General features: G+C 43.6%; 1 protein-coding gene across 4 annotated transcripts; it reads left to right on the top strand.

Annotated features, from left to right (window-relative positions):
* Window positions 1-1,289: 1,289 nt before the first annotated feature.
* zgc:158766 (uncharacterized protein LOC100009641 homolog) lies at window positions 1,290-23,392 on the top strand. 4 transcript variants are annotated; one of them, XM_041941532.1, is made up of 24 exons: window positions 1,290-1,483; window positions 6,563-6,760; window positions 7,855-9,088; window positions 12,111-12,314; window positions 12,730-12,853; window positions 13,251-13,344; window positions 13,865-13,951; window positions 14,227-14,343; window positions 14,541-14,639; window positions 14,911-15,053; window positions 15,161-15,299; window positions 15,419-15,541; window positions 15,621-15,785; window positions 15,960-16,819; window positions 16,939-17,188; window positions 17,473-17,562; window positions 18,202-18,426; window positions 18,623-18,793; window positions 18,889-19,066; window positions 19,155-19,271; window positions 19,510-19,788; window positions 20,496-20,722; window positions 21,632-21,704; window positions 23,103-23,392. In XM_041941532.1, the coding sequence occupies exons 1-23, from the start codon at window positions 1,415-1,417 to the stop codon at window positions 21,677-21,679; spliced, it is 5,241 nt and encodes a 1,746-aa protein (XP_041797466.1). In that variant the 5' UTR covers window positions 1,290-1,414; the 3' UTR covers window positions 21,680-21,704; window positions 23,103-23,392. The 4 variants fall into 4 exon arrangements, with proteins under 4 accessions (XP_041797466.1, XP_041797467.1, XP_041797469.1 ...); XM_041941533.1 differs by having other exon boundaries at window positions 21,635-21,704; XM_041941535.1 differs by having other exon boundaries at window positions 16,059-16,819.
* The last annotated feature ends 306 nt before the right edge of the window (window positions 23,393-23,698 follow it).

Raw genomic sequence — 23,698 nt, forward strand, 5'->3', positions numbered from 1 at the left:
AGGAGATTATACAGTAGATACACACATAGGACTATATGTAGGTCTACTGTGTATATAACAATATGTGCTGCTACTGATTCATGATCAGTTTACAGTAACATCTCTGCTTTTTTTGTCACATGTGCTTCCCAGAAGTTGACTACATCAAAGTGTAAGTTTCTCTGCATTCTTGTGTCAACATGAGAGTAACCAACTGTGTGTGTGTGAGAGAGAGAGAGAGAGAGAGAGCCCACGTGTCTTCTCATCTCTGTCGGGTCATTGTGATGTCCACAGTTTGGACAGACATTGTGATGTCCACAGTCTGCCTCTAATGACAAGAATGTAGTGCCTCCCTCTAAATATAAACCAACCCAATTACCTATCCTCACTACCTCCTCTGTTTACACGGGCCGGCTTAATGTGATCTTCATATTTTCACACAAAGCGTGCATTCTCACGGAGAATGAACAAGGATTTCCTGTGTTTAGGAGGAGATGGGAAGGAGCTAACATGCGGTCTCTTTGCTGCATTCCAGCAGTAAAAACATGCTCACTTCTCCTGTTTTTTGTGTCTCTGAGAGGGTTTTCTTGTGATGTCTGTCAGATGTCATCATCAACGGATGTTGACTAATGATATAAGTTTATTTTTTCATGTCTTCAGGCTTGTAGGTAGTTTCTAGATTCTGTTTTGAAGATGTCATATCTGTCTTATGTAATAGGAGGATGTCCCACATATGTCAGCGCTGTGTAAGGCACAGTTAAAGACTGGGATTCCCCTGACAATATTTAAGGGGAGCGTCATTGTAGTGAGTGACCTGAGCCACCCATCCTATGCTGATGTCTTCCTTTCTTTTTCCTTTTGAAAAGCAGCAGAATAAGCTGAAACCCTAGTCCATTTGTATTGTCAGGACAAAGAGAGACCATTGTGGCAGGAGGGGTGGAGGGGAGCTGCCGGTGGAGGTAGGGGCGCAAGGGGTCAGGGGGGGTGCAGAGAGGAGTTAGTCAGAGTCCGACCCCTGCTGGGTGGAGTGCTGGGGGCTCAGGGCGGTGGGGGTGTGCAGGTCAGGTACTGTTTTTTTTTCTTCTTTTTCTGAATGATGAGGCTGAAGTTGCAGCAGTTTGCATTTATCCAGCTGGAAGAGGCTTCAGCAGCAGGGCGGGGGAGGTTATGCTGGAGGGAGGGAGAGAGGGAGGCAGGGTGAGTGACGGGGAAGCCAGCGCGCTGCCTCTCTCACGCTCCGACAGGAGTTTAGTCTGCTCCAGCTGCCTGTGCAACAGCACACAGAGAGAGCAGGAGGGAGGAAAGGCACAGGACCTGTTGATATCACAGCAATGACTTCCAGCAGCGACAGAGTGGATTATACACTGGATGTTGGCGCTCAGAGTTGATGACACAAATTTCTTCAGTACCGTTTGGTATTTTGTCCGGTGCCTAAATGTTGTCACTGGGCAAAATGCACTCCAGAGCGAAGTCCCGGAGTTGTGACAACTACCTGAGTATTAAGGTACGAGTTTGAAATATGTCTTCATTCCAGTTTCACTGTGACTTTTTGGAAGTTGCTGTCTCTTTCTGTGTGTTTTTGCATGTTTTAACTGCGCTGCGTGTAAAGCTGGCTTCTTGGGAACCTTCATCGACCGTGCCGTGTTATTGTGCACACTCGGATGATGGATGTTTTTGTCTCAGCTCGTCGACAGATGATATTTTGACTTCTTGCTCTGTAGCCAAAACATCGCAGGTAGCTTTTTATCCCTGCGACAAGTGAGGGAGAAGAGATATTTGTGCTGATATATATTTTAGCTTGATTTATTTTAATTCAGTTTCGTTATTTTCTTTTATTTTTCAGCAAGAAAACTTGTGACAGTAAATGTGGAAATGTTTGTATTCTCAGCAAAATCTTGTCCTCCGCTCCCTGATATTTGCTTGTTTGTTGTGCTCTATGTTCACTTCGAAGGGCACTGGGAGTGTAATTTTTTATTCTTTAGTGACAATTACAACTAAATATAGAGCTTCTCTACAGTCATTAAAGACAAGTTAGGCGTGCAGTCCGAAATCAGAGCTCAAAAATACTACATATTTCAAATCATCAATTTATTTCCGTAGTCGACATAAACATCAACATATTTAAGCTGTGTGCCATCGGCGTCAATGATGGGCTTTTATCTGCAATAAAAAAAGAATGAAAACAATGTTTGATGAATGTGCCTTTTATCATTTTCAGGGTCAGTGAAATACACAAGTTTGTATCCTCTCTGATAAGTCATTTCCTTTATCATCCTCCTGCCTGTTTTGGTATGCACCCATGCTATATTTACCCTGCAGAGGTATCAGCAGACTTTGTTAGTCTCCTTTGTCTCCTCTGTCACTACTCATCACTGCTCTGATTGGTTGAAGAGCCTCCATTCTTTTTTGTATTTATGCAAAGGCTCATCAAATATGTGGATGTGTGTGGGTGTGTCCTGTATACTGTACAACATCTACCTATAGGTCGACGAGGCCGGTCGGGGCTGCTCAGGAACAATATCCTGCCAATGTTGTTTACATCCTGTAGGACAAAGTCATTAGTTGCCTACTGACTTCATGAGTCAAGTCTTTCTGATAAGCAGCGTGGGAATCTGTAAAATTGTTCCCTAGAACCCAATAGCATACAGTTTCATTAGTTTAATTCAGTTTCATTTTATTAAATGACAGAGCCTGAAAAAATACGCAGGCCTTTCAATTACCAGCATATGCTGAAGCCTGATGATTAGCAGAAAGTAAAAGCCATAGGAATGTAAATGTGAATGAAAGGAACATTAAAAAAAAAAAAGTCACTTTTGCTCTGGATAAGTGGGTGGGCCAGTTTATCACCTCCAGACTTCCATTGTTGTTGATCAGGCTGTCACCTCACAGACGCAGCTGTGTTTGTCACACAATCAGCGTGGGCCTCTCCGGGGTTAAAGTTTATCTGCTGAGATAACAGCATAACATTTACTAAAGAGCCTTTTTACAGTGCCGTTCTAACATTATGCTCTGGTCCACTGGAGAACGTGCTCTGTAGTGTTTATGCACCGAGAGAGATGTCGTACATGTGTGTGTGTGCATTCAAGCACAGTTCAGTTTGAGTTCAGAGACATTTGTTAATAGATACTGATTCCAGAGTAATGTTTTAATTAATAGAGATCTAGAGAGCTGGCATTCAGTAGTTAATGTTACTAACTTGGTTATCTCTGCTTGATATAACTAACAAAGTTTAAGTTTAGTGGGAGTTTGCTCAGACCTGCCGTGTAACTTCATATCCCAGCCCCTCTCCTCGCCTCTCCTCACCTCTCCTCTTCTCATGAGATAGGATTTCTATTGGTACAGATCAAAAGCTGAATCAAACTGCAGGCTCAGTGGAAGGGTCTCACCGGGCTCCTTTGTTGGCATCCTGGCACCTGGCAGAGGGCAGGTCTGAGCAACCTGCAGCCTTTGTCAGCTCGCTGCCTTTGAGGCTGTTAGTAGGTTGGTTAGTAAGCAGCATGTATGGGGGCTCCAGGGCTCTCCTGTTACACTCCCCTGGTGGCTTCATGCTCCACTGGACGCCTGGTAGGCAGCGCCTTTTGTGTCCCTGACCCACTAAATGTGTCAGTGACCACCTCTCGCTCTCTCTGTCTCTGTAGGTCTCTTTCTTTCTCTGTGATGCACCCCTTCTATCCCGCTGACTTTGTTGCACTTTGCAGTGGGACACACGCTTTAAAGGTGCTGTACTTTTAGAGTCACCAGCTAATGAAACATATGCCCATGGCATATTTGATGTCTCTTATATAATTTACTTTAAAACACTAGAAAAACATAAAGCAGCTTACAGGCTATTGCTTACATTGCAATATTTGTTCCTACCACAAACTCAGCCATACCTTTATTTTTAAGAGAATCAAGCCTCTTTCTTTTTCATAGAGAGACAAAACATATTTCACAGTAAGTCATCTACACCCTCTTCTTCCTCAGACTCGTCCGTCCTATCTTCCTTCTCCTCTTCCTCTTGTCCAAAGTCTTCATTCAGACAAAAACCCCGTCATTTAGCCTACTCACTGGCTCTGTGCACTGTCTGAACAGCTGGTTTACCAAAGGTGCAGACAAAAGTGTCCCACCTGGAGCTTGAAGCCATTAATTACCACCTCAGTCCTCCATCACACAGGCAGCTGCTTACAAAGACCTGGCATCAGAGAGGGTGGGACCAATCTGCTCCTGTCCTGGCTGAGGGTCTGAGACTAGACATACCCGACCATACACACTGCATTCCTCTGTGGCTCAGAGCGGATGGGAAGCTCGGCTCTGGTGGCTAAGCTCAGTCGTTCTGCTGAGACATGCAGATATGTCTCCCAGTAGCCAGGTGACACAAAGCTTCACATGCTTCCTGACAATGGAAAGCTACCTTATATAAGCTATTAATCTAGAGGGTGACAATACATATAATTGCCACTACTCTGAATGTAAACATTGTGTTATGCAGCCATTGTTCAGAAAAAGGGCAGTTTTTCTGTCTGTATTGTTGCATTGGATTAACAATCCTGTTCAGCAGGTTGAATGGCATTTGATTTATCATTGAGCTCAGGTCTCTGCTGTGTTGATCAATTGTTCTTCAAAACACTGTCCCTGTTGCTACTACTCTTTTTTTCTGCTTTGGGAACCTGAAGAGAAACTTGCTGGTCTGTCCTAACTATGTATTGAGGGCTTTCCTCCTATTGTTGGCTTTCCTCTAATAAAACACCATGTTATTCTTCTCCTCCCGGGTGCAACAGTGACTAATGCCCAGAGACGTTTTTGTCCTGCTAAAAGCAGGCTGACTGCTAATGGTGGTGGGCGTTTTGTTTCAGGGCACCAACACTGTACAGCACATACCACTTAGAGAGGCGGAGTGCACAATGAGCGCCTTGTAGTAGAGTCGTGGCATGTGTACCAATGCACTGAACTGTACTCACTCTCCTCTAATTGATGGTGCTGAGCTGCTTAGATCAACAGGACAGTTTCTACAAAGAGTGAAACACGGGCTGTCTGACAGGCTCAATTCACCAGCGCACAGGCCATCGCTTGATGTCTAGGCATCGTTTTTTTTTTTTTTACACTTTTATTGTCATGTAAATGCAGCATAGACATTCAAATGAAAACAAGTTGTAGGGAGCTCAGCCCGCAACTCCCACGTTGTTCGATGCGGTGCGCAGTTGTCATAGAGTGTGACTTTCCCTGGCATTGCTATCTATCTGTCTGGTTATCATTGGAGGCAGATGTTGCTATTCCACTGTTGTGTTCCATTCGGGAAAGACAGATAGCTGAGGGATGTTTGGCCCTGGCTCTGACTGCTGGGAGGAAGGTCATAGCCTGAACCTCGAACATAACTACAAGAGCAGGTCAACCTCATCCAGGACCGCCGTAATCACAAATGTGCCGTCTCATTCCCGTACAAGCTGTAACCAACAGTGGAGGACGTGTCAGCTGTTCTGGTGGGGGACAGTTGGTGGTGGCCCAGGTCATGTAAGGGTCAGATAATAGTCAGCGATGACGTGGTTGTAACACTGCACCAATCCCGGCAGCAACTGGAATCCAGTCTGGACTTTCCAGTTCTGCTGTTTGTGTCCGCTGGCAGTGACGTCACTTTCACCAGGTGTTTCCCCTCTCCTGATGGAAAGACCATCATGGCTGACGTTTCCTGTCATGTTCAAACTTCCTGACTGTCTTGCTAAGTGGGATTATGCTCAGTACTCATGCAACTGTATGTTTATCTAGTTTAAACACATGTCGGGTAAGCAAATGCCTTGTTATTTGGCCATAGTTGTGCAGCATTTGTTTCATATTTTCATACTGTAATGTCTCAAGTACTGTTGGATTGGTTACCATGAAAATTTATGAAGTCATGGGTCCCAGAGGATGAATTTTACTGACTTTTGTGATCCCCTGATTTCTCCTGAAATGCCACCAGAAGGTTGCCTGAGCTGTAATTTGTGTTCACTGCTAATTAGTTAATGCTAGCATGCTAGCGTGCGGATCTTCAGTAGTATGCATGGCAAGCATTATACCCGCTGAACATCAGCATGTTAGCATTGCCACTGTGAGCATGTTAGGTTGCCAAATGTGAGCATTTAGCTCAAAGCACCCCTGTGCCTATGTACAGCCTCACAGAGCCAGTAGCCTTTTTTAAATGTGGCCTCTTTGCATTTCAAGCACTCCAGCCCAGTGGTTCCCAACATGGGGCCTGGGAGCTCCCAGGGGGTCCAAAGGAAGAATCCAAGTGGTCACAAGATGATTAAAGAGGAAAAAGACCTTTAACCTTTGAACAAAGATGATGGGGGCTTTTCTGACTTTTCTTCATTTTTTGCTTTTTTATTCTTTTCTGTTGGACACTTTCTCTTCTTCACACATCTGAAATCCTTGGATTGAAACTCTGAGAGGGAAAAAATATTGTTTGGTGGGCCTGCTCCCACTGTGACCACTCATCTAGTATCCCATGTCTATGTAATATTTTGCCTTTGGTGTGACTTTGAACCTTCTTGTTACAGTATCATACTTAGGACAAGCTTCACCTGATGAAAGATATCCAACTTAATCCAACCTCTTTTTTTCCCCTCAGGACGCTGAGTCTTTGGACAACTGTATCCAGAGCACCTTGTCAGCACTGTACCGACCCTTCAGTGCCACCGCTGCCACTGTCCTGTGGCAGCTCTTCAGTGTGGTGGAAAGGCAGTACAGAGGAGACGGCCTCCGCTGCCTCATTGACTTCTTGCTTCCTGCCAAGAGGATCCTGCAGATAATCCAACAAGAAGCTTGTGTGAGTTGTTGACAGATGTGGCTCCTGAGGTTAAATCAAGGAATCCATCAATGCGTTATGTGATTTATGCCAGAATTCATGTTAAGTTACAACATAGTCAGACATTTATCTAGCACTAATCTCAGTCATTTCCTGAAGGATTGTTGATTGTTTGACTCATTTTTGACCTTGAGTCTGTTAGAAGTAAAAGGTTGAGAAAGGGGGACAACAAGAATATATGTTTGTGTGTGTCAGGCCTTGGTAGCTCCCTTAACATTTCAAGGATGGAATAATAAACATCTTGAAAGATAAGCCAGACAAAATGTTTGTGACAAAAGAATGTGAGAACTGCACTGCTGAGTGTGAATATCTTTGCTGAGTAGGAAGAGGGAGCATCAGACGGAGACAGAGTTGATTATTGTTCCGAAAACAAGCTGAAAAGCTGCCATTTTTCACTGAATAGGGAAACAGAGAAAAACTGTCGTCTATTTAAGAGGCTGGCATGGACTCTTGGGTCCAAAGTGAAATTCAATATTCTCTCTCGCAAGCTTTGATTGCTGTGGGTTGGGGCTGTATGACCAAAGCACTGAAACTTTATTCCTCCGTATTCATCTCTGTGCTGTGATTACACTGTGACGATAGCCACAGAGCAATAGTTTCACCTAAGCCTAGCCCCTGAGAAAAGCTTGCTGTGCATGAGAGTCTTTGTATTGCAGGCAACATGAGAGGTTTCAGGGGAAGATCACATCCTTAGTCTTTGCTTTGACATTCATAAGAGATGATAAAAGCGAATCCTTGAGTGAGATGTCTTTGCTCTCAGGGTCTGTTTTTTATTCCGTCATGGTGGAGATTTGTGTTGTGGTTGCTGCGAAACTAGACCTGATCAGACAGGTTTTCCTTTTTAGTCGAATGATCGCTGACAGTGATTCATTTAGTGTGTCCCATGAAAACATCTCGCCTCGCCATTAAAGTTAAACATGTGTTTGAACACAGCTTCGCAGATGTCAGCCAAAATGATGCAAGTCGTACCACAGCTGAACCATGACACACAGGTGATAGTAACCCTTTATGGGAATGGGGATTGACTCACAACTGACTTTTCTGTTCTCTCTCAGGTGAGGTTCAGAGGATTGCTCTTCTATCATGAGGGGTGGCCTCTCTGCATCCACGACAAAGTCGCCCTGCAGCTCGCCCCTCTGCACAAAGTGCGACTAAAGCAAGGAGACTTCTACCTACAGATAGTTCCTTTAGGCTGCAAGACTGCCAAGCTAGTGATAAAATGTTTGTCGGCCAGTGGACAGGCCATTACAGAAATCCCCATTGCAGAGAGCATGTATGGCAGCGTCTTCACAGCTGAGTTCTTGCAGAATGTAACACGTGACCGAAACCTGCACCCACTACAGAACTGTTTGCTTACCACTGGTACGGCTGTGTACAGGACGCCGTGGAAGAACGTGGTCAACCCCCTGTTTGTCAGCAGCACGTCAGACGCCATCATGCAAGCACACTGTAGCAGAGGTGGCTTCCGTGGCCATCTCAGCACCTGCAGCACCAGCGGGTCTACAGGGACTCTGGACAGCCACCGCAGCTCCAGAGAGTCCCTGCACTCTCAGGGAGCTGACTCCAGCTTCTCTGAGCCCACCTCCCCAAATAGAAACCACATGGACCCCAGCAGTGAGACCCATAGTGTCAGTGTGCAGGAAACTGCTACACCCATCATTAAAATTGAAAGACCCACTGAAGAGTGTGGTATAGGACAAGGAAAAGGGGATGGTGGTGGGAGAGGCCCAGGGTCCAAGATGCTCTCTTTTAGTACAGACCTCAGTAACCCAGGCCTTCGACGCCATCTTCCAAGGGACTCTGTAGCGTTTGAGAGCAGGAGACTTTTCAGGAAATCTTACATGGAGGCCCTGCAGAACCCCATGAGCCTTGGATCCAGCTCTGAATCCATCCTGGAGGAAAGCCCAGAGCACAGTGCTGGCCTAAGAGAAAGAACGGTGACACCGGGTAGCAGCCCCGACACTCGGACCTCCTCCAGAGAACTCCTGTCTCGGAGGCTGGGGAGCCGGGGCTGGCTCAGCGGTGATGACTCCAGGCCCAGCACACCTTTGCTTTACTTGCAGAGGGGGTTGAGGAGTGCAGAGAGACGGGCAGAAAGACGTTCAAAGTCACTGGAGAGGACTAACAAGGCAGGCCAGGTTAAAGGCCACCGAGAACGATCCTCTTCTGGAGGCTCAGTTAGCATCTCCCCCAAGAAGCTGATGAACGGCTACGCTCTTCGTTTTGGGAAGCTGGATGTCGAGGCAGCTTTTCCTGGGTCTGAGAGGAGAAGCAGCAAGGAGGAGTCAGGTATGCAATGATGCACTGATGTTCGACCCTTTTGCTGTCACAATGTACAAAAATCATTCTTAAGTTCTGTCGATCATTTTACAGGGAGTTGTCTGCACCATACATACATACATATATATATGTGTGTGTGTGTGTGTGTGTGTGTGTGTGTGTGTGTGTATATGTATATGTATATATATGTATATGTATATATGTATATGTATGTATATATATGTGTGTGTGTGTGTGTGTATATATATATATGTACACATGTATCTGTGTGTGTGTGTGTATATGTATACATATACATATACATAATATACGTATACGTATACCTAACATCATTTGCTTGTTGTTGTTTGTTTTAATTAACAAGTTGGAATGAGTGAGCTTTGGGCTGAATGCCACAAACAGAGTAGGGAAGTCAGATGGCACTGAGACAGATTAAAGCATTGTTCGTTTTGGTCTTTAAAGGATTTGTTGACAATAAGATAATAAAATATTCTTCAGAATTGGCAAGCTTGGTTTTCTCCGATAGTGGTGGGTCACCATGACAGTCCATTATTTGTCACTTGTCACTTATCAAATAATACAACCTAAGGGTGTGAAAGCCAAGTTTCATGCTTAATAGCTGGGTGATGGTAGTTTCTCACCAGGGTGTGTAATCATACCCTGCAGCAGGGCTGGTTACAACTGAGCTGAGACAACTCATAACTCCAAAGCGTTAATGCTGTCATTGGTGACAGATTGCTTTTCAAAGCGCCCGTGTATTCTTTGGCACGTCCAGGGGACAGGTATGGCCCCACCCTGGAAACCGAACTTTAGTCACAACCCTGTTTTCTTTGCCACTGTCAGTCTGTTTTTTGGTGTGTGTTGGTTCATACGGGGTAGCTCAGGAAAGCAGCGATGTGAGAGTACCACCAAGGGAATTACGCTGTTTTTAGAAAACACAGATTCTTCCGTGAATTGAAATGTGAGGTGAAAACTGACTGAGTTTATTTAAATTTCTGAATCCTAACTCTGAACAATGCCAGTCCATAGCTAAGGCTGTTAGTACTGATTTTTTAAATACAAGTGACCATATATATGTTCCTTTAAGTGTTTTACATGCACACCACTCAGCAAAAATACAGTGGTTAAATCACTGTTGCGTTCCTGAGATTACCTCAAAGGGGATTGTATTTCAGATGTTGCAAAGCAGGATTCCCACAATGACATTTCAGAGGCGATAAAGGATCCTGTAAACCCTGTAAACCAACCACAGGGACCCCAGCATCCCTCAATGAGATGACCCTACAGTGTTATTGGGGCTGGGGGTTGCACTGATCCCAGATGGGTTGCCTCATTTACAAAAGTGTCCTTTGTGAATCAGTCAGCCACTGGGGATCCACAAAAAGCTTTTCAAACTATGCCTGTGTCTTTGGAGAGTCCATACAATGCAGAAACACAAGAGCTAACTTGCATTGACTCACGCTACTGGAAAAGAAACCCCAGAAGGGTTGAATTACTCACAATATGGGCCAGAAAACACATTCACCGTGATTAATGTGAGCAGTAGCTTCAAACTCTAGCAATCAGTGCAGATTTAGCCTCTTTGAAGGCTTAAAAATGTGTCCCGCAGACTACACAGAAAACAGACTTTCACACTGGACAGTGTTCAGGAGGCTTTACTCTACGTTTGTCACTTCCTCTGAAAACAAAGCAATTTAGGAAACATGCAGCAAACACAAGCCTGGCCACACAGTCGCACAGGAAATGCACTGACTGTTTGAAGACAATAGAGGCTGAGCTGGGAGGGTTTACTGTCACACAACAGAGCAGGACAATACAAGAGGCCTCAAATGGTTTCAAAAGACAACACACAACAGGTGTCCATCAGAAACAGATCCGTAATCACAGATAGGTCGGCGGGGTTGGTTAAGTGAAGGCCTATCAAGGCTTTATGGTTATTTTCAAGCAAAGAACTTTGTTTGGATGTATGATGTTTTGAAAGAAGTTAGTGTATGACCTGGGCTTTAGGGATAGCAATGCCGGTCTGTCGGTCAGATGGTTAGTCCACCACTTTGATCCAGGCTGAAATATCTCTGCAACGACTGGATGGATCGACATGAACAGACATTTGTCTTCCTGAGAGAGGGAATCCCCAAACGCCTGCAAAGTGTTGATGTTCCCCTCGTCGTCAGCTGTACTCTGTTTAGTGCTGAACTGCATGCTAACATGCTAAACTAGGATGATAGTAAGTAAACACTGACCAGGCCCAGGTGTGTCCTGGTCCAAGCCTGTAAATAGGCACGCAGGTAACTGCAAACATAACAACAAAAACAGAGGGGCTTTTGAATAAAGTTTTATTTGCAAATAGTCAGCCAATTATTTTAACTGATAAATCGTTTTGTCTAGAAAATAGTGAAAAATGCTAATCGCGATTTCCCAGAGTTCAGTGTTAAATATGTAGATGTCTTGCGTTATCTGACCAGCAGTCCAAAGGCCCAAAATATTCAGTTTACTATCGAGTATGACAAAGAAAAGCTTTGTATCAGAGATGCCAAAACCAGAGAATTTCTACTGTCTTAATGCGCATACTGTGCTATCCTTTTTGCTCCTGTTCTTGATGTTCTTCCTTGGCTAAGGCACAGTGAAGTAGATATACAGAGACAAGCACTCTGTGCAGATTTGCACCCTGTTTCGCTGCCTCAGGAATAGTCTCAAGTCTATAAACCACTTGGGAATGTCAGGAGCAGCATTCCTATATACAGAGCCTTGAGCTATGGAAGGCTGAAGTGGAGGAAGTGTGTAATAACGCCAGAGTTACCCATGAGTCAGCCTGGATAAACACCTAGTCTCCATGATGAGTCAGTGTGGACTCACTTCTCGAGCACACCACTAATAAACACTTGTTTTATGAAGTATTACGATCAGGTACTGAGGTGAAGTGAAGCTTCTAACTTATGTTGTTTGCATTGTATTTTTGTACAGTTGTTACCCAGTAAACATCACTTAGACAATCTAGCAGATTTGTGCTCACTATTTATAACTATTTCTACAGGACAACGTGATGACACTGTCAGCGGTGAGAGCAGGCGGCACAGGCATAGTGGAGAAGAGTTACACAGTCCTAAAGCGGCCAACGGGACGGCCATCTGGTTGGCTTCAGTATCATGCTCTTCCTATGAGAGTAACTCAGCCCTCCCCAGACTGGTGTCAGAGGTCAATCAAGAGCTGCTCACATCGGGTGCTGTCATCTTGCCAGGTAGGACACGAGTGATTCAGACACAGGTGATATTATTTGCTTTCACTTTGACCCAATAGCCTGTCTTACAGGTAGCTTATGCCCAATAGTAATTAGTCGTGTAATGTATTTTATCCCTGTCAAAATTCCTTTACATTCTCATATACCACATGTCCAACATGTGCTCTCCACTGCTGGATATTGTACTGTCTTTGTCTTTGAGCTTCATCAGGCCTCTATTTTTTCCCTAATTTTTAACCTAATATTTATTGTAGCAAGTTCCAAGTACTTTTTTGCTCTAAGCAGCAGTACTTTTTAGTCCCACTCACAGGCTGTTGTGAGATTGAACTGCCTAAAGCTTCAACAGTCTTGACCCAGAAAGTGATAGTAGACATATGAGTAGTAAGTGACCCCCTGCTGGCCTTCTCTCTTCCAGGAAACAGAGATCGCAGTGGGAGGGCAGTGCTGCAGGTGTGCACAAGGGCTCAGGTGTGGGCTGGTGAGAGCTGCACGGTCAATGACCTCACCTGTTTACTGGGCTACTACTACTACACGCTGCAGTAAGTCACGCCTTTTCTCTTTCACACCCGTCAATTACCCCTGAGGTGAACACAGCTACTGTCCCATGCAGACTTTTGATGTTTCTACAGCTGATAGATGAATGAAAAAGTTAGGGGTTTTAAATGATGCATTACTTGATCATACATTACAGGTTTCTTTTGTAAAGCAGTATAATACATACATTCCCCAAGTCTGCACAAAATAGATGCTTTATATCCATGTCCTTCAAAAGTAAATTTACTAGCTGGACTGGAAATATCACAAAATAATCAGATACTTCTGTGTTCAGGTTTTTCGTCATTTATCACACAATACCCATCTCTAAGCTTAAACAAAAACACATGCAATTAGGTATCTGTCTCAGAAAACGTACTAACTATAATACTTTGGTTTCAGGAAAGAAAGGCGTGATCAAGGTCTATCTGTTGTAATAGATGGCAGGAGGCAGCAGCCTGTTCCAGCTCTGTTGTCATCTCTGTCTGAATTGCAGGTGAGCCCACAGTGGAAAATATGTAATTACCTCCCAACACACGCCCAAAGAGTTTTCAGGCCCTGCTGAATCTCTGCAGTCCTCTGAGCTGTAATGCTGTGCCTCCCTCAGAGTCCCACTATGACATTCCTTACACGTTTCTTATTGTTCGACCTCTCAGTCTCTGACACAGTTTGCTTTTTTAAAGAGGTGCACCTTTGAATTTGTAGTGACTGCAGTTCCAAGACATTTCTCTGAAAAAGGCTGGCCTCAGGGCTTTTGAGGAGAAGCCTGCGCTTACTTGTCTGTTTTAACCACACTCGCAATGGGCTGGCTGCAGCCGACTTGCAGGAGACATATCATCATGCATTGATGATGAGTTTCTTACTGATGTAAGGACGATAATTCTGTAAACCACAACACATATATTAGAAGTCCCTTTAAATACACATTTTATATTGTTTAGCTGTTCAACTTGTATTATCATTTATTTTCTTCATTTTAAGTGACTATCAAAATCTCTTGTGCATGTGTTTCTCAGGCATTAGTACCGAATGCACTTTACTCGATTCTGTTCTTGGTGGACAAGGAGGCAGCAGCCAAACCTGAGAGAGACATCAATGTACAGGTAAATAAAGACTCTTACTGTCAGATGGATTAGAGTTATTTCCAATAAAATGATGTATTCGTGTTTATCGAAGTAGATTTTATAAGAATGCACAATAAGTCAGATTTGATAGGCCTATTTGTGACTGGATTCAGATTTCATATTCAACCATAATGACACAGATTGGAGGCGAGCAGGAATTGGCATGTGCGTAGTTAATGTTACTGTAGCTTTAAAGAGGGACGGCAAACTCAAACTGAGGCCGAGTGTGTGTCTTTGTGTTTTTCTTGCCACAGACCGAAACACTGTCGTCTCTGAAATCCCTGCTGAAGCACATTGACCAAACCCAGCTGACACGAGACCTGGAGGGCACCTTCCACTACGACCACAACCACTGGATCCACTTCAGGCAGGTGGGTGCGATGCGGCCAACGTTACTGTATAAACATACTTACCTTTTTTTCTCTCTTTTTTTTCAGTTTATGCTGTTCTCGTTTCCTCGTCGTTCATAAGAAAAAAAAAATTTGTTACTTGTCGGTTTGCCAAAGTTTTGTCAAGAAATGGCTACTGCTAATAAACTCTCTCCATCTCTTTTCTGTCTCTCTCACAGAAAATTGAACCATTTGCCAGCAGTTGCAACGCAGCCATCTCCTCCCTCCAGGAGTCTATCAGCACACTGAGCAACAGCGGCAACCTGAAGACCTCTAAGGTCAGACCCATCCCCTGCAGGCCGTCTAGCTTCTGAATTATGTTTCTCCCCTGACACACAATAGCTCTCTGCTGGCCTTTTGCCTCCTAACTCGAGTAAACAGCTCAGGAGTTTGTTATGTGGTTAGCTTCCTTGATCTTTGTGCATGTGGAGGTCAGGAACTTCACCAGGATTTTGCTTGGAGTTTGAAATGAAGCAGATGTGTTTGCATCCACTGCGAAAATGTATTCACTCATTTGGTTTTATTTGCCATTGTGCATGTTTAATTCAGGAGGTGTCTGAGGTGATGGAACAGCAGCGGCATCTCATGAAGTGTGTACTAGAAGACAGCCGCCTAAACCGACTGCGTCTAGAGGGAGGCACTGTCCTCGCCCGCATCAGGAGGGAAGAGGCCTGTGAGAATGAAAACTACAGGTACTGTAGGGCGGCCACTCGGCGAGAATGCTCAGTATCAGTAAAAATGGTAATAAAATGTACTGTTGGTAACCCGTGTCACCCTGCTGTTTTCTTCATTCATTTAGAGATGCTGTCGACATGTTGAATGCACTGTACAACCAGGTAGATGAAGAAGTCCATAAGCTTGTGATCCTATCCAACAAGTCTCAGAAACAGTTAGAGAGCCTGCTGGAAGTTTGCAAGTTTGAGGAGCAAACGCAGCAGGTGAGCTCGAACTTTTCCACTTGTGACATTGTCACCTGTGCTGCAGATTTTCCGCTGCTTTTCTTCACTCTTGACCGAAGGAGATACTCAATCAATAAACAATCCCCTTCTCTTTCCAGATCAAACTCTGGTTCAGTGGGGAGGGAGAGAAGCAGCTCACACCTCTGGAATCGCTAACTCTGTCTGCGGCCAAAATTAAGGAGATGAGAGAGAGCTTGGAGCAGTTTCTGGAGGAGTCAGTGGTAAATAGCGGGCCTTTTTTTAACACTTTGCTCGTGGACTTCAGGGCTAAATTGATCAGTTTTGTCCTTATTCTCACAGCAGCAGCAGAGGCATGGCCTGCAGCTGGTGAAAGAGTCTCCGGAGTCCCTTCCAGGTTCTGTTCTCCTTGACTTTAAGCAACATCTGGGCTCCATCTTAAGCAGAGTGGAGAGGAGGAAGGCCCAGCTAGACATCCTGACCAACCTGTATGAATTCTATGACTCAGTAAGTATTGAAATCTAATGTCAATATCCTGTCATAAGTTCTGTTATATTTGACTTATTAAGAAGAGTGCTTTTTATGTAAGAGTTACAAGCAATATGGTAAAAGATGGACAGTTGCCCTTCTGTGAATCTAAATATGATATAAAGTAAATTAATTGCTCTTTCAAATGTATAGGCGAACCAGTGGATGGAACACTGCAAGGATTATTTCCATCACCTGAGTCTGGACAGTGCAGGTGTCACACTTTCCTCATCTGTGGTTCAAATCCTGCAGGATTACTACACCGAGGCATCCAAGTTCTCCATTGACAACTTCAGCACCCTCAATGACATGGTGATCTCCTTGGAGAGTCGCCAGCAGCTGCAGCAATGGAACACAGTGTGGCACAAATGTCAGCAGACCAAACAGCAGTTGGAAGAGACTTTGGCCCGAGCCACCACAGCAGCCCCCAACCCCACAGCTGGCGATCCAGCACCTGCAGAGAGCCAGACTGCCTCTTCAGAACCGCATGGAGCTAACCCATGTGTGCTTTTACCTAGGGCAATTACACCCTCACCTTTTGAGGACAACAAATCTCACTCTGCTGAGCCCTTCTCCCAGAGCCCCACCAGTTCAGTCTCCTCCTCCTCGCACTTCATTTTCCCCACCGACTGCGACAGCAAACTGAGACAGAGTCCATCCATGTTTGACGACACGGACAGCGACTGCACCATCGACTCGACCATCTCCTGCCACTCGGAGCCCGTCTACTCCGGAGCCGCCCGCCTCCGCAAGCAGCCAATGAAGAAGATCATGAAGAAGACCATGAGCTATGAGCTGACCCCACGGGACAGCAGTCACTCAGATGTCAGCCACATTCATGGCTACACGGGTGTGTACATCAAGGGTTTGGAGGTGGCTAATAACGTGTCAGCAGAGAAGAAGCTGCAGAGACCTGACTTGACGAGCCCCGCGTTAGGACGCAGCCGCAGCATGTCTACGCCCTCCAGGGTCCACAACAGACGCAGTGACGGGGATGGCAAGAAGCAGAGCAGGTGAAGCAGATGAGAACGGGACCAGGAGGGTGTCACATAGTGCCTCTTGGGTAATGCAGTTTCTTTAGGGCCCTTATGAATATCCTAAATACTCAGTGTCATGTATTTTTGTTCTCCAGTAAAGTGCAGCACATCATGGATGAGATGATTTCCACAGAGAGAGAGTATGTCCGCTCTCTCAGCTACATCATCGAGCACTACTTCCCCGAGATGGAGCGCCTGGACCTGCCCCAGGACCTGCGGGGAAAGCGTAGCATCATTTTCGGGAATGTGGAGAAGCTGTGGGACTTCCACTGCCAATACTTCCTGAAGGATCTGGAGACATGCACCCACTCCCCGCTGTCCATCAGTAGTTGTTTTCTCAGACATGTGAGTCCAGACAGTCAGTCGGTGAGCCCTGAGGCAGCTTGCTGACAGCTTCAAAACAACACTGAGGCTCAGTGTCTCTCAGTAACAGTGACTGCAATGATGTGTTGATTTTGTTTTTCATTTTCACACTGCTCCTTTACATATAGAATATAACTGATAACTGAACATACAGTTGCATTTACAGTCTCTTGTGGGTTGAATCGTTCATGGTGTTTGGCAAAGTATGCTGAAATGTCTCCATTTTTACTGTGGTTGGTGTTATAACTTGTCAATCTTGTGTGCAGGAGGATCAGTTTGGAATGTACGCTCTGTACAGCAAGAATAAGCCCCAGTCCGACGCTCTGCTCAGCAGCCATGGGAACGAATTCTTTAAGGTGCGTCTGGAAACTCTGGCTCTGGTTACACCCCTCCCACAGTGGCAGGTCCCGGGGTATCATGATTTTCAATTAAAAAAGCAAATGCATGATAGTTTGGTGATATAATAAGCGGATCACAAAAAATATAAACATATTAGAGCCCGACCAATACCTCGTCTTGGCCAACACTGATGGATGTTTTTAGTTAATTGCAGATATACTGGTGTTTGATTATATGACAATGAATGAGGAGAAAGTAAGGTAAAGAAATGGCCAAAAATATGTTGAGTTTCACCCACGTCTCATGAATGGACCTACTTAGTTGTCATGGAGATGATGCACTGAAAAGTTTATTTTTCAAATGTAAAATGTGCCACACAGTTCGTATCTTTGTCACAAAAACTCTTTTATGGTGGATGTTAACATCAGCCTGTACCGATCAGGCAAACGCAGGTGCACTGATTCAACATCAAGCAGCTACTGGCTAGTAAACAGTATACAAGAAAACAGGATTGATCTACAGTGTGCATGATCCACAGCATCTTTGATATTTGCACTTATGCAAATGTGTTCAAAAGACTGTTGATTAGTAATATGAAATAATATGAATAAAAGCAGTAATATGACAATAATAATCCTCAATATCTCTTTCTTCAGAATAAGCAAATGGAGCTTGGGGACAAGATGGACCTGGCGTCCTACTTACTGAAGCCCATCCAGAGGATGAGTAAATATGCACTGTTGCTCAAAGACCTGATCAAGGAGTGTAGTCAGTCCCAGGAGCAGGAGCTGAGCGACCTCCGCACTGCAGAGGAGATGGTCAAGTTTCAGCTTCGCCATGGCAACGATCTGCTGGCTATGGATGCTATTCGGGGCTGTGATGTAAGTGATAATTGTGAGCAGAGAAACGTGCTGCTATGATGAGTATTTTGATGTCAGCACAAATGCCAAATACTACTTAAAGCTATTTTTGAATCGGGGGTCATGTTGTTGTGGATGCAGCAGAGTGAGGTCAGCATCCCACCAGGAATTGTATTGTTCTCTCTGACGCATGTGAATGTTCGTGTTTCCTCTCCAGGTGAACCTAAAGGAGCAAGGTCAACTCCGCTGCCAGGATGAGTTCATCGTCTGGTGTGGACGGAGGAAATACCTCCGCCACGTCTTCTTGTTTGAAGACCTCATCCTCTTCAGCAAGACCAAAAAGATCGAAGGAGGATACGACATTTACATCTATAAACAGTCCTTCAAAGTAGGAATTTATTGTTTGAGGAGGATTTTACGTCAGTTTCTGCTATATGCTTGTATAATGACAGTAAAATTCATTTTGTATTCTTTTCTATTTAGACGGCAGAGATAGGCATGACTGAAAATGTTGGCGACAGCGGCCTACGCTTTGAGATTTGGTTCCGTCGGAGGAAGTCACAGGATACGTTTATACTCCAGGCCAGCTCGGCAGAGGTCAAGGCTGTGTGGACGGCCATCATAGGGAAGATTCTGTGGAGGCAGGCGCTCAGAAACAGAGGTGTTTTAAATTGTGATTTTGATCTGAATATCAATGTGACGTTCAGACCTATTTATTTTCATTAAACTTTGCTTTCCATGCATTTCAGCGTTGCGCATGCAGGAGATGGTGTCCATGGGAATTGGAAGCAAGCCTTTCATGGACATCAAGCCAAGTGATGCAGCTATCAGTGACAGAGCCATTGACTATATCATGAAGGGGTCAGGTGAGCTGTTTTTGTCTCTGTCATTTTTGCCTCAGTAATATTTCTCTCCCTCTTGACTCTCCTCCTTTGTTGCATCCTCATGATTTACCTTGTAATCATGCAGATACTCATTTTTCTTTGCTGAATCCACAAAAAGTCGGCTCTTGCTCACAGGTGTTTTAATGCAAGGCGTGTTTAGAGATGTGTGACAAGCTAACATGGCAGACATAATAAAAGTTCACTGTGTTTCTACGGACAGAGTCTAGGACCAGGGCATCCATTGCCGTGTCTTCGTTTGAACACGCCACTTCCTTCAAGAGACCTCACTCCACCATCTCCAACAGCAGCACCTCCTCCTCCAGCAGCCAGTCGTCCTCCTCCCTGCTGGGCTCGCTCAATCTCCATCTTTACTCCTCGCCCTCTCACCCACACACACATCCGTACCCAATGACCAGCGTTCCCTCCTTTGCCCAGTGGCCCTATGACTGCATAGAGGAGGATGAGCTGGAGCAGGACATCGGGAGCCAGCCCTCCATGAGTGAGTGGCTATTTTTCCTGCTGTGGAGCCGACTAAGGCCCATATTTTCACATAAGAAAAAAAAAGTCAGGGGATGATTCTGTGTTTATTTTATTTAGATTATTGAATAACTGGTAAACATCAAATACAGTAAAATTCTGGAGGAAAATACTATTTTAGAATGCAATTTTCAGCAGAAACACTGTAGTTTAACTGTTAATTGTCTTTTATCTTTCTTGGGGGGCTTTTGGGGCATAATCAGCAGCTGATTGTATTTAATCCTCATTTCTGAAAGTATTTTCTGAGGTGTGACTGTTACACAAGAACCTAATTTAGTTTAAGTTGCTGTAATCAGTGTTGACTTACAGCAGGAAAGACACAAATTATATTTTTTTTATTAGATCTCTTCAAATTGATTATTTACATAAATATAATATATATATATATAATACAAAACACTCATTCGCATAAGTATCCATTTTATTTAGGAGTTTACTGTCTGCCAGTGTCTTCTCTGCTATGACCACTAGGAGCTGCCAAAGTCTGAAATCTTTCTTCAAATCTTTAAGAGTACACAAAAGCCAAAGCCAAAACAAACATGCTGCCTGCACAATGACTGAACGTCCTTCAACTGCTGCCACAATAGGAAATTAATGGGGTGTAGAGTTCTGTGCTGCCTGAGCCAGTATTAAAGTATTAATGTATGTTTTCTCTGTGTTGTGGGGCAGTCACTGAGAGCTCAGAGACATCTTCCCAGTGTACCTCCAGCGACAGTGTAACGGGGCTTAGCACCCTCACTATCCCAGGGCACTCCAGCATCGTCATGGACTCCTATAACAACAATGAGCCCCCCTCTTTCCTGTGCTCCTCCACACCTCCCCCCTCCATATCGTCTCCTTCAATATTCCAGAAAGAGGAAGACCTCCAACCCCAGGGCAATAAGTTCATTACAGCAGTGAGTATTTGATTATCTGTCTTGTTACCTTCTGCTAAGTTGACGAGATGTTGTACTGCTGCTAACATCACATTGTCTCTTGGTATTTTGAGAGTTATTTTTGTGGCTCTTCTCTGAAGTATCGTGTTTTAGTTTTAGCCTGGCTTTATATAAAGGTGTGGAAACATAACGTCAGAACATTTTGCACATCTTTTTTCTTGTTGTGCTATTTCTTTTTGTTAAATGTTAGTTGGTTCGGGGACACTGAACCTCATGAAGTATTTAACTTTTTTGCCCTATCAATATATATTCCATCATTGTCATTTACTTGATATAATGTATTGTACTTATTTTTGTGCCTTTACGTCTTCCTAAAATTTACCCCATAAAATGCTTATATTTTTTCCCATTGATTCTGCAAGTCTCCTTAAGCCTGGCCCTCACATACTAGTCTGAGAAATTCAGCCCGTAATGTCCTTGATGTACACATCGCTCCAGAGTAAAAGGCACCAAAGTCTTGGGCCTTTGAATATTTTTGTTTGCCAGAACATCTATGGAGTAAAGTTTGCACTTTCTATCATCATATTCTGATGTTCTCCTGCTTTTTAAATGTAATTTTTACATTTGTTTTTGTACACAAAGGCAATAGAGTTTAGAAAGGATTGTAACTAGAAACATTTTAGCACCATGTCATTTGCACATTGATTTGAACACGGAGCATTTGTTCTGAAAAGTATGCAACGTGTATAACAGCTATATTGAGATCCAACAAGCTACACAACACAGTTAGCCTATGGCCAATGTGGGAAAACTAGTTATTTAAATGTATATTTTATATTGGAGTTCAGGCTCTGAGGATTTAAAGACAAGAGCTGGAAATTAGTTGAATCTTCAATTTCACTCACTACCCTTTTGCTGTTTTGTTTTTAGCAGAGCAAGACCTCTCTTATAGCAGTAGGCCTCTCTACTGTGGTCTGACTCAGAGCTGAGGGGTTTTAGCTCAGTAAGTAACTGGTGTCACCAGAATGGATATCTGTGTTGTTCCCTTCACAGCCTCATTAACAACTGTGAGGAATCTTTGGCCTGACTACTAATCTGTGTGAACATGTGCTTCTGGTGCCTGCATTGTGTGCTGCATGGCAGTGTATCCTGGTGGGTCACCCTGACGAGTGGTTTGTTTTGCAAACTTTGGGCTCTTTTTCATGTTTTCCTCTTGGTGTCCTCATCCTCTCATTTTCTTCTGTCGATCCGTTCGACATGAGGGTGAAATATTTGTCAAAAAATATATGTTGTGAAGTGTTTTGTGCATGAACGCATGCATGCGCTGTTACAACCTTTGTTTTGGGGCATTTATGTTTAAAAGACTTTTTTGTTGATGCCTGACTTTTTTGGGGGTTTTCTTTCCAAACTGTTGAACATGTTATTTTTCTTTGTTTCTAATGTTCAAATCAGTTCAGTGCTCAGTTTTTATTGTACCTAACAGGAAAAAACTGTATTGCATAACCACCATAAATTAAAAGATTCAATGCAAAAGATATTGCATTGCAAATGGCATCCCAAAAGTAGTCTTAAACGTTTAAAAATGTGGCTGTTAAAATATTGGCATCAAAGAAAGTAAAGAAACAAACATCTTTGATCCTTTACATAACTTTGATAAAAGTTTAAGCAGACAGCAAAGTATTCTTTATTCGCAATGGATTTCAATATGCAGCAGTCTCCCCAAATTGTCCCTTGCTCCCGATTTCAGTGTTACTTTTTGAGAAACATTCAGAAGCTCCAGTCAGTGTAAAAGTAGTTTTCAGTGTCTATTTATTTCTAAGCAGGACAGTAAGCTAATCAAACATTCAGTGTAAAGAAATAAAGTTATAGCAATGTGTGTAAAGTATGAAAAGACTGTATATGCACACATTTTGACAATAGCATTGCTTTAGCACTCCAAGAAAATACATTATGTGTTCCTCTTTGTTTGTGCTGCCAGAGTAGAAAAACCCACCTTAAAATAAATTTGAAAACCACTGGTTTAAAATAATAACCTTTAAAGAAACTGGGCATGGCTGTGTTACTTGTTACATCTTCTACAAGTCATTTTGCAGCAGCTCAAAAAGACCCTGTGAGTTACATTTATGTCAGCAACACTGGCGCCCAGTCATTACTGAAAGTTTTAGGAATTTAGGATAACCCTAACCATGGAGTTATTGGTTTGACAAAATTTAAAATCTTTAAAATAAGTTATGTGTAATGCCATTTTACATATACAAGGTATGTAAAGGTGTTTAATAAATGGACCCTTTAGTTGACTGACATTCTTAATATTGCATGCTGAGTCAGGTAAATTTAGTACGTAACATGCAGAAAATCTGTTTTTCTAAATCCCCCATTCTTCTTCCTTCTCTCTTCATAGCTGTGAAGTCCTCGCGCTCAATGAAACTTGATGCTACAGCAGGTTGTTTGTCACGACAAGGACATGAAAATAAGAGGAATCCATCTGCGAAGCACTAAAACTTAAATGGATGAAGCTCAAATGCTGTAAATTGTAAATTGTCACATTATACACTGCCATGATGGTACGTCAGTGGTCTGTACATTTGTTTTAATGAACTAGGTATGAATCAGTGTTTATATTGTAGATGAGTTTTTTTTTTATTATGTATTTTACAAATTAAAAAGAAATAGCAGGCAGAGCAATCCAGACAATGTTGTACTGTCCTTTTTCTTTTATTTTCTTGTGTTATGACCAGTTTGTACAGATGATTTCAATATTTGAAACATGTTTTCATGAAATTAATTTCTACCAGTGGCTACTGACAGCATTGTCCGCAAAAAAAAAAAAGCCTATAGTCTAACATGCAAATCCTCAAAAGTTGAGTTAAGCGAGCGTTCTGTATGTGAAACCAGCTGAAAGTGTGAGTGCAGATATTTCCACTGATAACCTAGCAGGGGTGTTAAACCACACACAGAGACCCTTGCAGATCGACAGAGCAGCGACACCCGCTGCTA

This window comes from Chelmon rostratus, chromosome 8 (genome assembly GCF_017976325.1).
Source record: "Chelmon rostratus isolate fCheRos1 chromosome 8, fCheRos1.pri, whole genome shotgun sequence".
Classification (NCBI taxonomy): domain Eukaryota; kingdom Metazoa; phylum Chordata; class Actinopteri; order Chaetodontiformes; family Chaetodontidae; genus Chelmon; species Chelmon rostratus.